General features: G+C 37.4%; 1 protein-coding gene across 1 annotated transcript; it reads left to right on the top strand.

The window, feature by feature from the left end:
- Nucleotides 1-4109: 4109 nt before the first annotated feature.
- kcnk13b (potassium channel, subfamily K, member 13b) lies at nt 4110-12171 on the top strand. Its single transcript, XM_077587386.1, has 3 exons — nt 4110-4665; nt 6697-7457; nt 11628-12171. The coding sequence occupies exons 1-3, from the start codon at nt 4329-4331 to the stop codon at nt 11781-11783; spliced, it is 1254 nt and encodes a 417-aa protein (XP_077443512.1). The 5' UTR covers nt 4110-4328; the 3' UTR covers nt 11784-12171.
- Nucleotides 12172-14771: the final 2600 nt, after the last annotated feature.

Here is a 14771-nt window from a genome sequence, read left to right as displayed (position 1 = left end):
CGACTTTCTGTTTTAGGATCAAATTAAAATGAACAGTATAGATGTACATAAAATTTCCTGATTTTCCCCCTTTTAAATCAATAATTGTAATTTTTTAATCCATTTTTCTGTGTTTTTAGTTCAAAGATCATTTTGTAAAATCTAAAAATATTTTTAAAAGCTAAAATAAACATTGATTTCGATCTATAAAAACTGAATATTCAGGGCTTTTAATCCGGTTCTTTTAATCCATTTATATATAAAAAATCTAAATATTATATCTAAAATCGTCCGGCCCACGTGAAATCAAGTTGACGTTAAAGCGGCCCGCGAACCAACCCGAGTCTGACACCCTTGGTATAGATCTAAGTGTGAATGGTTGTCTGTCACCCTCGGTCTGTCACAAAACATTTCATAGGAAACTGCCATATACAACTGTACTTCTCTAACATTTCTATTACCACAGAGGGCAAACACACAGCATGAGGTCTTGCATGTTTCATGAAGTGTTTGATTCAGAGAGTAAAGATTAGAAGGCTATAAATCCTTTAATGTTCAAAGACTGTTTCCTATTTTAACCACACACTTTACAGTGCATCTATGACTAACGAGTGGTGAAATAATTGGAAATATAATTACAGAATTGCTATTTGTGATAAAAAGGAGAAAATGTAAATCAGCTTTGTTTCTGTACGGTGATGGATTAGCTCTTGATTGACTGAGAAATGCTTCTGTGCATATCACATTGAAGCCAATGAACTCCTTCACCATACATTTCTATCTCTGTATTAATTTTTCTTCATCTACCTCAGAAGTCTACTGTTGCTTTATCTGAGTACTAATGGCCAGTGTTGTTCAAGTTACTTTTGAAAAGTTAAGGGATATAGTTATCGTTAATTCCGTGAAAAAGTAATCAAATTATGTTACAAGTTACTCAATTAGATGAATGTAACTACATTCCTTTACTTTATTTGAAAAAACAAAAATATTAAACATTCTTTGGTTGACCACAAATTCAGGGTGTCCTGGGCCTGGTACCCATAGTTGACTTGGATAGGCTCCATCACCCCCAGTAATGTTTGTATTTCCACCCCCATTTATTCATTTATTTTCAACAGTTGGCCAGATTCACGGGGACCTGACAACTGAACTTTTCACACTCACATCGCCACCGAGCGAGAATCGACGCTTTCCCGCACTGATATACGGCAAGTTAATCACTACAAAATCAGGTGGCGAAAAAATAATAATAAATCCAAAACTTGTTTATCCATTAGAACAAAAAAAAGGAAAATCCACAGAAGCACACATTAATTATCAGGTCAATACAAAGATTTGGGAATAAATATTGGTCTAAAACAAATCCTTATATCCTCTAATATAATATGTTGCACATTAATCCAATTTGAGCAAGTGAATTACGATTGCATCAATTTAAATCGGGCCTGTGGAATAAATTAGAAAAGACCTTACAATTGTACACAAAATAACTGAACAACCCCAGTGATGACGTCCACCAGGCACTTACATCAATACAACAATAAGTGCCCCCCTGAATTAACCTTAGTGTCAATACAGACAGATGATTACAATTGCTTTTGAATTGCTTTTAAATTGGGCTTGGATGATGGAGTCACACTGTAGTGCTTTCTCAAGTCGTAATGTGTTATTTATCATTAAATGAAAAAATAATGTAATAGTTTTCATTTTAAAATTTCAATAGAAATTCATTTTCTCATAGCAGACGAGACATCATCCAGCTATTGTATTTTGAACTATGTTTAAAACGCCTTATGTGCACACACACACACAAAATGTAAGAAACGTTTTACAATGCTTTCTGAGTATCCCTGAATTGGACTGTGATTGTAAAGTAATGATATACAGCATCTCTGCGTTTGTTGAACGAATATCGACTTCACAACACATCTAACTACACACACTGAAAGCCTCATTGATGTTTGTAAACATTACCTTCTATCCCCCTTCCTAGTTACTATGGTTACTCAGGCTCAGCAGATTCTCTCACTGAGTGGGGAGGAACCACCTGAAAAATGTCAAAACACAAATTGAGCATTGTTATACTATTTAAGAGTTGCAATCACATACACACTTGCATGCTATGTAGGATTTACCTTCTGTGTATCTTTTATGCTTTTGAGGCACAGAGTTCACCAAGAGTGGTATCATGCTTAAGTGGGGATAGCTCATGTGAAACTAAGGATCAAAAGATTGTCTCAAATTTCACCATGTAACACAAACATGAAGCAGATGACAATTTATGACAATTATTTATTTATTAACTTTATTATTACCTATTTATTTATATCTAAAATGCATTTTCCAGTGTCTGTATTGTCACCCTCTAGCTACTATGGCAGTGAAATTTCCCGAATACGGGATTAAAAAAGTTATCTAATATATATAGATAACTATATATATATATATGTGTAGAGCTTCTCCTGAGACTGTGAGAAATTAGTGCGCCTCAAGGAAAAGGGATCAATAGAAAATTATTGGGCATCTCGCTAAATGTCAATAAATGCAGTAGTCACAACATCAATTACTGTGCAGAGAATATTGACAATATAAAATCAAACGCCTCCATTGACTGATTGTCAAAAGATAACACTATAACCAAAATTATCAAAGATATTTTATAAGTGACCAATTTTTCTTTGTTATAAATAATTATTCACTTTGAACAGGTCTCACGGATGAAATGCTTATTAAACTAGATTTTTGCAACAGACTACAGACCGTTGTTTAATAATATCATTAATACCTAATGATTTACATATATGTTAAGCCACTGATCATGTCAATGAATATTAATTAATTAATAAACTGAAAATTATTAATATTTAAATCAATACAAACACATTCTCCACTGTATCTGCCAGATGAACGCGTTTAAATGGTAACTCCTACAACATTCTCGGAAAATTACAAGTGGCAAGCTATTTTTAGCAAAGGCTTGCATGCTACCAGCAAGTGACATCTAGTCTATTGGATTGGATTGGATAACTTTATTCATCCCGTATTCGGGAAATTTCATTGTCACAGTAGCAAAAGGGTGAGGATGCAGAAATAGGAAAGGCAGTTTAGACATAAATAGATAGGTAATAAGTAAGTTAATAAATAAATGAATACATGAATAAATATATAAATAAATAAGCGTGTTGCTGAAATATATATATATATAGATAGATAGATATATATATATGAGAGAGAGAGAGATACACATACATATACATACACATATATATAGTACATACATACACATACATACACATACATATATATAAGCACATATATACATACATACACATAGATGCACATGCATGCATACGGTAGGTTTTAACACTCAGCCATTTGTTTTGTTAAAGAGCCTGACAGCTGATGGAAAGGGAATGTGAGAGAATGTAAATCTAGCAACAAAATATTCAAGACAGTTTGTTCATTAAAGAGAAAGTCGGCGGGAGAGTCCAAAAAAAGGGGAGAACTTCAAGAAAACCATAACATATTTAGACCACATTTATTGCATCAGCCAATATTTCTTCCCCTTCTCGTATTCAAACACTATTTTTACTTCTAAATTTCTACTCAATATAAAAAATATATATACCCTACCACTCACAGAAAGATTTTAATATATATCTAATTTTGCAAGTTACACCAGTTAATACAGTACAGTACAGTACCCCTGACCCATAATCACAAAACTCTATATTCAAGATCGTGTTTTAGCATGGTTTTCTCTTATATACAACTGTGAAAGTCAATGATTGTAAATACAAAAACTAATGGAATAAATCTGTTATATCAATTCTGTCAATACATTTTAATCCTGTGGGTACATGTTTAAATAAATATATCTAAATATGTCATGTATGGCTTTTAATACGGAGAATATTTGGTGGAAAAAAAATCCCCCTGACGCACACACATGCAAAATCAATGGCGATACATGTTATTTATCACATTAATCACTTCCCTGCGGTAATTATAATACATTCTGGTGGTGCCGCTCACCGGCCGTGGTGCGTAAAACGTGCGCTTTGGGAATGTGGGGGCGTTTTTGTAGATGCAGTTTTGAAGATGATCACAACACGACATCCACAGGTTGTTGCGCGCATCTCCCTTCTTATGAGCTGAAAGATGCATCTAATTTGGAACAGACTGTCATCATTTGAGGATCCGCTCATCACCTTTTATTTCCAAAAGACTGTTTCTCCGTGCAGTGACTCTAAAATTGCGCGCATCTTTCTATGAGGCTGAGCGCGTGTTTTCTTTGAGAGCATCATGACACTTGCCTCTCACCTCCGCTGCATCACAATACCAACATAATGGCATTTAGGAGCGGTTGCTGCTGCGGTTCAGGTCCAATTAATGAAGATAATGCGAGATTTTTGCTGCTGGCCTTGTTCATTATTCTCTATCTTCTGTGCGGAGCGGCTGTGTTCTCTGCGCTGGAGCAGCCCAAAGAGGAAGAAGCCAAAGAGCGATGGGCGCAAAGGTTTGAGGACTTCAGGCAGACTTACAATCTGAGTAAGAAAGAGCTCAATGGCTTCCTCAGGAACTACGAGGAAGCTAATGTGGCTGGAATTCGAGTGGATAACATCAGACCTCGATGGGACTTTGCAGGGGCTTTTTACTTCGTGGGGACTGTGGTTTCCACCATAGGTGAGTGTCCAAAGCATTAAAGAACTTGGTCATTTTTTTTATCATTTCAACAGCCTGGTTAAATGTATGAGTGCACACAGTGCAGTGACAGTTTTGAATTATGCAAATATTCCGCCCCACACTGATCCCTAAAATCGTTTAAGAATGAAGGACTTAAATAAGCATATTTTATTTAGAGTGGCGCCTTCATAAGCACATGCAACCTATCAGGGGTAATCCGTTTTTCTGCATTGGAAACAACATGAATTGATAAACGGATGTTTTAAGCATCCCATTAACATTTTCAACTCCTTGTATGTGTAAAAATGTTTTATGTAGTTCAAATTTCTAAAAGTAAATATATTATTTATGTGTATGTGGCTGCAAGATTAGGATAAACACAATTATTCGGTTTATTTCACTAGGCAATCCATGATATTTTTAGTGGTTTGGATTAATTTGATGCTATCACTTATATTGGCTGGTGGAAGAAATAATCATTTCAGTCTGATTCATATCTGATCTTCAGCAATGTTCAGGGCATGTCGTGACCAAACATTTAAAAAAAATATAGTAACGTATATCTTTTTTTGCCCACCAAGTTTGATGACCCTAGACAGGGGTGTCCGACTCGGGTTGGTTCGCGGGCCGCGTTAATGTCAACTCGATTTCAATGGGCCGGACCATTTTAAATATAATATTTAGATATTTTTTTTATAAATGGATTAAAAGAACTGGATTAAAAGCCCTGAATATTCAGTTTTTTATAGATCTAAAACGATGTTTATTTGAGCTTTTTTATATATTTTTAGATTTTACAAAATGATTTTTGAAGTGAAAACACAGAAAATAATGGATTAAAAAATTACAATTATTGATTTAAAAGGGGGGAAATCAGGAAATGTAATATACATCTATACTCTTCATTTTAATTTGATCCTAAAACAGAAAGTCGGCACTCATGATTTACTTTCCCGGGCCACACAAAAGGATGTGGCGGGCCAGATTTGGCCCCCGGGCCGCCACTTTGTGTTCTAGTGCATTATAGTATTTATGATATTGTTAATATCAATAGAGTGACCTCACCTAGAGCTTTTGATTTTGGGTTCACCCCCACCACTATAGTATAGTTACAGTATAGCTATTTTGTTCATACTGACTGCACCTGTGACTTATACTCAGGTGTAATCTACACTATGTCAAAATATAGAATTTTACAGCTTCTGAAATGTTATACTGGCCGGATATGGAGTAAACACTACCCATAACCAGCCTTGAGAGGAACAACCTTGGCTTGTGATTCAGGAGGTAATAAAGTCATCAGCAGTGCTTTCTACTGTATTACACTCTACTAAAGCATATTTCTTGTGCACGCATATGTTTATTTCTATAAAAAGCTGGTCCAGACAAATATGCGAATGTGTTCATTTTGAAAACCCTTGCAAAGCATGCAAAGTCCAAACAGAAAGGTCCATGATAGATCTGAAAACCAACTTCAGGAGGCACGTTAAGAAAGAGTGAGACCAATTTAAAGGAGATTTAGTTTATTACCAAACTGCAGAATGGGGAGAGCTCAAACAGCGTGAACCGCTCACGGTCTGTTGTCCTGCAACTCTCACCGAATGACCAGTGAGTGAGTCTTAAATACAGGCAAAACTGACAGTTGTCAGCAGGACTTTGGACAGATACGTTTCAGTCATTTGCAGGGCAAAAAGTAATTGATCAGTGTCGGACAGTTGAGTGTTTGTGCTGACATGTCAACCCAATCACAAGACTAAAATTGATTATTCAGTCAGACAGTTGAGTGTTTATGCTGACATGTCAGCCATCCACAAGGATGACTATGATGCTGTTATACTTACAAAAAGTGATACAATATGAACAAGCAATTGCAAAGAGACTTTGTCTTGTCTTACAATTCAAACCTCAACCTCAATCTAACAACTGTGAGGTTGCAGTGCTAACCACATGCCCACTAGGCCATTTTCTTGTTAGATGCTCCATATGTCCATATGTTGAAAAAAAATTTAAGATGTGTTTTATATGTCCAAGGTTTTGGGATGACCACTCCAGCAACAATTGGGGGGAAAGTCTTTCTAATGTTCTATGGCCTTCTTGGATGTGCAGCCACCATCCTCTTCTTCAATCTCTTCCTGGAGCGGGTCATCACTGTTATTGCTGTCGTCCTTAAATATTGCCATGAGCACCGCCACAACAAGGCTCAACTCCACCAAAATGGTCAGGGGATCCGTGCAAGGTTAAGTAGAAAAGAGGAGAATCTTGCAGGCTGGAAGCCTTCAGTCTACTGTGTCATGTTCATCCTGGGAGCGGCGGCTATTATGGTTTCTTGCTGTGCCTCGCTCATGTACTCTGCTGCCGAAGGCTGGGGCTACCTGGACTCCCTTTACTTCTGCTTCGTGGCCTTCAGCACCATCGGCTTTGGAGATATGGTGAGCAGCCAACGGCTCGTCTACGAGGGCAATGCAACGGCAGCATATCAGCTGGGGAACTTCTTGTTTATCCTGACGGGCGTCTGCTGCATCTACTCCCTCTTCAACGTCATCTCCATTGTCATTAAGCAGGTCCTCAACTGGATGCTGCGGAGATTTGAAGCCCCCTGTCGGTGTTGTTACCCCAATAGGGGTCACCACCCTCACCGACACCCCCGTCGGAACGTGGTGGCCCCGGGTCACTTACGAGCCCATAGGGAGCATTCTATAGAGACAGATGCCATCAATGAGAGTGAGACTGATGCCGGGCGCAGGATGTCTGGCGAGATGATCTCTATGAGAGACTTTCTTGCTGCAAATAAGGTGAGAAAATGTGTTAGAATAAAATCACGACTCTTTACAAACCAATTAATGATAGGATACTGTCAAGGAGTATTCAAAAATAAATCATCAAAACTCACAGATGCATAACTATTGAAATTGTACAACAACAACAAAAGTTATTGGGGAAAAAAACGAAAATGGTGAGTCAGTTAAGTCTAACAAATATAGCAAAGTAAGCCTTGAAGTGATAGTGGGCGTTTAAATGGAATTCTCTAACCCAAAGATGATTATATTATACTTTTTCCACATATAGACGAGCTACCTAGTTGAGATTGATGGACTACACATTGCTATGCGATGTGCAAAAATAATTTTGCTCTGATTGTTTCTGATAATTTAAAAATGCTCTATTAGCTCTTGGTGGTATGCTAGTTTCATTCAGTTTCTGAACTGCTTATCCTCACAAGGGACGCAGGGGGTGCTGAAGCCTATCCCTGCTGACCTCAGGCTCGAGGCGGGCGACACCTTGAATTCATTATTGAACTAGAAAAAACATTAACAAATAAAAAAACAGAAACGATATGCAACAAATCCATTTGTGTAATAGATACTGTAATTGATATGTTGTATAGAACATAAATTTCTATATTCAGAACTGTGAGTTCATGAGAAGACTGGAATACAAAATGCTCTATTGCAGTCATTAATATTACATTTGACCAATCATGTAATAACACGGATTAAATTAGCAACTGACTAATTTTTTTTCTTGCTTATTAGCTTTCAAGGCAGGCATACTTACCACTTGAAACAAAGTGTCTGTATCAGCAAGCATTTCTTAATCCATTCATTCATTTTCTGTACCGTTTATCTCCACAAGGGTCATAGGGGGTGCTGGAGCCTATCCCAGCCGACATGGGAAACCTTGAATTGGTGGCCAGCAAATCGCAGGGAACGAGGAGACGGACAACCATTCATACTCACACTCATAACTTGGGGGAATTTAGAAGAGTTCAACAATACCTACTATGCATATTTTTGGAATGTGGGGGGAAACTGGAGTACCTGCAGAAAACCCAGAACCTGCAATAGCATTCCGAACCCCAGAACTGTGACGCCGATAATTTTGCGGCACTTTGAACTTCGGTGCACTCCACTGTTTCATTAAACATTATGAATGTAGTTAGAGATTCTTGTAAATCACAACGAATGTCTACAATGTAATTACATTTACTATTTACCTAACATGATAGTGTGGTGGCTGGCTAGCTCCAAATGTAGAAATACTCATCTTACCATGAAAAGGTTTCTGTTTCAAAGTCACCCACAGCACTTTTGAAGCCAAAATGCTTTGAAATTTCTCCCAATACAAAACGAAACCATTTATATTCTTCAACCCAACCAAGGTCATGCAAACCTTTGTACATAAACCCAACCGTGTTATCACTCAGTCTGCTGTGTTGAGATAAGTAGCGCGTTACTTACCACAAAATGAGCAAGTAATTAAATAATTTAAGGCACATGTGTCAAAGTGGTGGCCCAGGGGCCAAATCTGGCCCGCCGCATCATTTTGTGTTGCTCGGGAAAGTAAATCATGAGTGCCGACTTTCTGTTTTAGGATCAAATAAAAATGAAGAGTGTAGATGTATATTAAATTTCCTGATTTCCCCCCTTTTAAATCAATAATTGTAATTTTTTAATCATTTTTTTCTGTGATTTTAGTTCAAAAATCATTTTGTGAAATCTAAAAATATATTTAAAAAAATATAAAATAAACATTGTTTTAGATCAATAAAAAAATGAATATTCATGGATTTTAATCCAGTTCTTTTAATCCATTTATAAAAAATATCTAAATATTATATCTAAAATGGTCCGGCCCACATGAAATCAAGTTGACGTTAACGCGGCCCGCAAACCAACCCGAGTCTGACACCCCTGATTTAAGGAATCAATGTTGCATTATGACTGATTTCAAATCTGCTCAATTGCAGAGACATTTGGCATTCAATGTAAATTTACAAACTTCTGACAAAAATGGAAATTTGATTTTAATTGAGGGCAGCCCTCATTACAAACAGTTGGCAAGGGTCAAGTGCGGATTTAAAGTTCTATGACTAGTATTAAAGACAAATTCTGAACACGCTGTTTGCGTTCAGTGAGTACAAGCACTCCCCACCACCCAAGAGAGCAACTTGGACATCAGTGTGATTTTTCTCTGAATAACATTATTCCCTCCCCATTGTGATGACCTCCTCAGTATCTCTTCCAGACACTCAGTGGCAGCATTTGTCTTTAAATTTACATAAGTGACACTGCTTCAATCACAAGTGGAACACACAGTGCGCGCAGCTGGCTGTCTAATCAGTCTTCTGATTATATCTCACAAAGAAATGAAAACTATTGGTTCATTTTCATCTGAGTCATTTAAATAATGAGCTGAAGTATGAGAACTAAAAAAAAATGTAGGTAGACAAGAGTAACAGAATATGTGGGTGACAACCATCTATCCTCCCATTTCAACAATTTTAAATCTAAAAAGAATTAAAATGTCATGTGTTTAAAATGTGGAATTAAAATGTAGAGGGTTCAATCCCAGGTCGGTCCTCACTGTGTGGAGTTTGCATGTTCCTGCATGGGGTTTCTATGGGTACTCCTGTTTCCTCCCACATCACAAAAACATGCACACTCTAAATTGGGATATGCTCCAGCACCCCCTACAACCACTTGTGGGGATAATCGATACAGAAAATGAATGAATGGATTAAGAAATGCTTGCTGATACAGACACTTTGTTTCAAGTGGTAAGTATGCCTGGAAAGCTAATAGGCTCGCTACAGTTTGGTAGCTTTGGCCCGCCTACTCTATCACTAGCCAATCAAAGTTGGTGAAAGCGATGACGTATCCTTACGCCTGCGAGAAGGCAATGAGGCATTGTGGTGTTACCAACTCGAAATCTGATTGGTTAAAGCAACAGTCTTATCGACGCTTGTTTAATGCAGCAGAGCCCGCAGAACTGATTGTGAAGGCTTTGAGGCAGATTTCTGACCCTGGCAACAAATAATGGCTGAAATGTGATTGGTTAAATGCTTCAATATGAAACAACACATCTGGAAGCAGTGCAACCAGGGGGGAAAGCAATGAAAGGAAGCTAACAGACAATTTGGAATTATTTAATTAATATTGATGGACAAAATATAATATATGATTCAGATATTTCTTAGGCCAGCAGAGAAGGCCTTGAAGGCCCTGACCGCCCGCCACTGGTCAAATGTAATATTGAATACTGGAATAGAGCATTTAGTATTCCAGTCACCTCATGAACTCACTGTTCTGAATATAGAAATCTATGTTTGATACAACATATCAACTACAGTATATATTACACTAATTGATTTGTTGCAAATTGTTTCTGTTTTTTTATTTGTTAATGTTTTTTTTCTAGTTCAATGGTGAATGCACCAGACTGTTGTCGTAACAATTTCACTGCGGTAGAAGAAGAAGAAGAAAGCAATGATTCACAATACGCTGGATTTGGCAGTTTTCCGAAAAGAATGTTTAGAGGAAATGTGTGGTCTCGCTTTTATTTGTCATTTTCTTAGAAAATAGTCTTGATAAAATGTCTCACTCTACTTCACTTTTTCTCTTAATTTGTTAATGCTCTTGGTCAGCAGTAACAGCTCGACAACTTCTGAGAAAAGAATTCCATGAGCATGGATTTGTAACCCAGTTACTGTGATTATATAAAATTAAAACAAATTAGTCATGTAAAACTAATTTTGCCTGATTTTCAGCAATGACAATTTTGATCATTAGCAACAAATACGTTACATGATAAACGCAGTGTAAAGTAACAAAAACTAACCTTCCAAGATTTGATGCATTGAAGTGAATGATTTTTGTAACCTAGCAACAATACGACCCAATTTATCATCTACAAATAAGGATTGGAAGCTGCCAGTGCCATTAGGCACAAACTATATATGCGAATCTGATTGAATATGTTCCACATGTAGTCCTGTGATGTCTCAAAAGAAGAAAGGATTTGGTCTATGTGAGTCATTTTTTTCATCAGGCAATTCACTTTGTTATCTTTATTCGCTTCAATAATCACCTGTGTGGGATAAGGGTAGATTTAAGAGAATAATTGATGCCAACAATTTAATTAGTGTCTCTCTCTCGGCTGAATTCTTTTCATGTCTGCTGCAGGTCAACTTGGCTATCATGCAGAAGCAGCTATCCGAAATGGCGATTGATCAACAGCGCCAGCCCGGTTCCACTTCACATCATAACGGCTTCTCCGGGGGTGTCGGGGCCCTTGGCATCATGAACAACCGGCTGGCAGAGACTAGCGTGGACAGATAAGGAGAAAACATGTGGCTCTAATGGATACAAAATAGCGTGAGGATGACAATAGAGAAGAAAACTCAACCAAGACCTTTTGTTCCCTGGAGTGTCAAATACTGTGTATTTCAAATCGCCATGTGTCGACTCAAACAAAATGAATGATGCATGAAGGTTGCTTGCAATCTAACATGTGGGTCAAGTTCAGTTTGCTGGGATGATCCTGCCATAGCGCATTCAGTTTCCATGGTGATAGAGAAGCCTGCATTGTTCTCTTGTCTCTCAGCTTCAAAAGCTTTTTGCCATATGTGACTGCACAGCTGACTTTCATTGGGCTTTAAAACTTCACATGACTGTACACTCATCGTACAGCATTTCATATCAATTGCTGAATACACAAAATGACAATGTTGGGAGAAAAATTGCCTCAATAAAGTTGCTTTTTTGCTGGGTTTACTCTATCATCAGAATAATGGTGTAATTCAGACTATCACAGACGAGTTACCGAGCACAGTGCTATCTCTATTTACCATATTTATTCGTTCGAGAAGTCGTTTTGCAACTTGAAATTTTCATAAGTAGAATCAAATGTGAATCAATTTCAAGGTCCCCAATACAACCCTTTACCAAACCTTTTAAAAATAAAAAATACATTTGTATGGAATATGTGAGAAAGACAAAAGCGAGAAAAAGTAAGAAATGATTTATTAAGCCATTAAAATGAATAAGACATGCAAGATAGAATCAATCAAATCAATCAGAAATCAAAAGCCTTTATTGTCATCATACACAGCCGCATATAACGAAATTGGTGGTGCTACTCCACAAAGTGTGTTTTCCCGGTAAAAAAAATACATAAATAAGTAATATAAAAATATAAAAAGTCACATCCTGGCAAGGTAGTGACTTTTTATATATTTATATTACTTATTTAGGGAGAAGGGCAAGTGTGGCCAAGTTGAGTTCATGGTGGGTGGTTGAGGGAGGAGCCAAATGTTTGGCAGCTGAGAAAACATGCACGCAAACTCACAATTTAACAACTTAAAATTATGTTATTGCCAATATTCACGTTTTAATCTTATATATGAGTCAGACTGCATTATCCATCACTATAAAATATTTCACAAAGGGCCACAGTGGTTGCGGGTTTCGTTCCAACACATGAAGAGGACACCTTTCACCAATCTGGTCTCATGCAAGTCCAATTAGTGGATTGCAGTCAAGTGCTTATTTTTTACTGCAGAAACTCTTTGGTTAAACTGTCTGTGCTGGATCAGTTGGAACAAAAACCTGAACCCACAACGCCCCTTGGAGACCAGTTTGTCCACCCCTGTTCTAAGTCTTCACTTAATACATCTCAGGTGCCGCCTGGGTTGCACCGTAATCCATATTTCAATGGTCCAGACTTTAAAAGTATACATATTCGTGTATCCTGCTTTGAATTAGTTATGCGGTCGCAGGGTTTACATTAAGATGTCCATTAGCTGGATAGGGATGAGTGCCCCGATTAAACTGGAGAACAATGTTCCCTCTAATATTTTGTTTGTCTGGGCAGAAAGACAACCTCCCTGAGCACACTGAGTACCGGTGTGAGCAAAATCATCATTGCTCGCTATGGGCACACACAAGTATCACACCTGCCATAAGCAGGTGCATGTCTACTACACAAATGATTTAGTAATAATAAAATGTAATGATTAATATCTATGAATGGGTGGCCCGGCGGATGAGTGGTTCGCGCGTCGGCCTCACAGCTAAATAATAATACCAATTTAAAAAAATGGGATTTTATTTTGTGCGCTCCATATGATTTGCTGTGCGCAGAGAAGACGAGAGTAGTGCGCAATTGCGCACGCGTGCAGCTTAGAAGGAACATTGCTGGAGAACCATTCATACATTGTGTTAGTATTTGGGAAATCAAACATGATTCAGACAGTAGTAATCGTAGTAAATGTGCTTTGTTCTCCAAACATAATTCCGTTTGTGACACTGCTGTTTCTGATAACCATAAGGAGTTAAGTTGAGTTTACCACCACAATGCAGTAATTCAGTCTCAGGTGTTGGCAATTTCAGGCGTAGCCCTGCAAATCTGTACATCAGTATTTAGACATTGTCTGAGTAGGTTTTTGTTCAGACCAACATTCTCCCATCAAGATGTCACTCCTATGTTTTATCCTTGCTGCACCTTAACACGCATCTTAAATAGGCAAACGCTTGCAACATGCCGTGGACTCCTTTGAAAACCAGGATACAGCTGCATCTGGACCCACAAGCAGATCCAACATTTACATAAATACAGCCCTCATACTTTTTGTCAACAAAACAATAATTCTCACATGACTTTGATTGCTAGGCATTGATAGAAATAGTCAGGAATGGGTCACTGGCTGCAGATCCATTCTAAAAATGTGCAGATATGTGTTATGCTGAACAAATAGTCCAAACTATATATGCTTATTTATGTTATTATGGTAATGAAATAATTTGGCTGTCAGGGGTGGACTGTCAGTATTGTGTCCATACTTAAATTATCTTCTGAGTTAAAGATATGAAAAAGGGGGTGAAACTAAATTTGGCTATTTTAACATTAGCCATAATTTCAAAACAATACATATTGTTAAATGACGAGTACAGGAAGAACAGCAGTCATCAAGCATAATAAATCATAAAAATAAAAGAGATGCATCCAGAATTTGCTACCATCAATTTAAGCTGTGAGAAATCTTCTTACAGATATGAAAGATAAGAAGAAATCATGAAATGTAAATACACAATAACAAATGTTCAAGTTATAAAAAGCAACAACTACAATTTGCAGTATTTTTGGACTACAATATAGATCACGATCCATGAGATAAAATGTACAAACGTGTCTGTGCAGATACTGCAGTGTATGATTGTGCTGTACGTTATAAGGCATTGTATACTTTTAACACAACACGTATTAAACACTTATAATTGGGGGAACGCGAACAAGAAACGAGGTAAAATGTGACTGTTACTTTATTT

Source organism: Stigmatopora argus, chromosome 19 (genome assembly GCF_051989625.1).
Source record: "Stigmatopora argus isolate UIUO_Sarg chromosome 19, RoL_Sarg_1.0, whole genome shotgun sequence".
Taxonomy (NCBI): domain Eukaryota; kingdom Metazoa; phylum Chordata; class Actinopteri; order Syngnathiformes; family Syngnathidae; genus Stigmatopora; species Stigmatopora argus.
The sequence above is the reverse complement of the archived record's forward strand: the minus strand, read 5'-3'. Positions and strand labels throughout refer to the sequence as shown.

Bases quoted from the DNA above. Each gene is read 5' to 3' on its own strand.
- kcnk13b (XM_077587386.1), top strand. From the start codon at position 4,329: ATGGCATTTAGGAGCGGTTGCTGCTGCGGTTCAGGTCCAATTAATGAA. The intron at 4,666-6,696 runs GTGAGTGTCCAA...TATATGTCCAAG, and splicing joins GACTGTGGTTTCCACCATAG to GTTTTGGGATGACCACTCCA. The intron at 7,458-11,627 runs GTGAGAAAATGT...TGTCTGCTGCAG, and splicing joins ACTTTCTTGCTGCAAATAAG to GTCAACTTGGCTATCATGCA.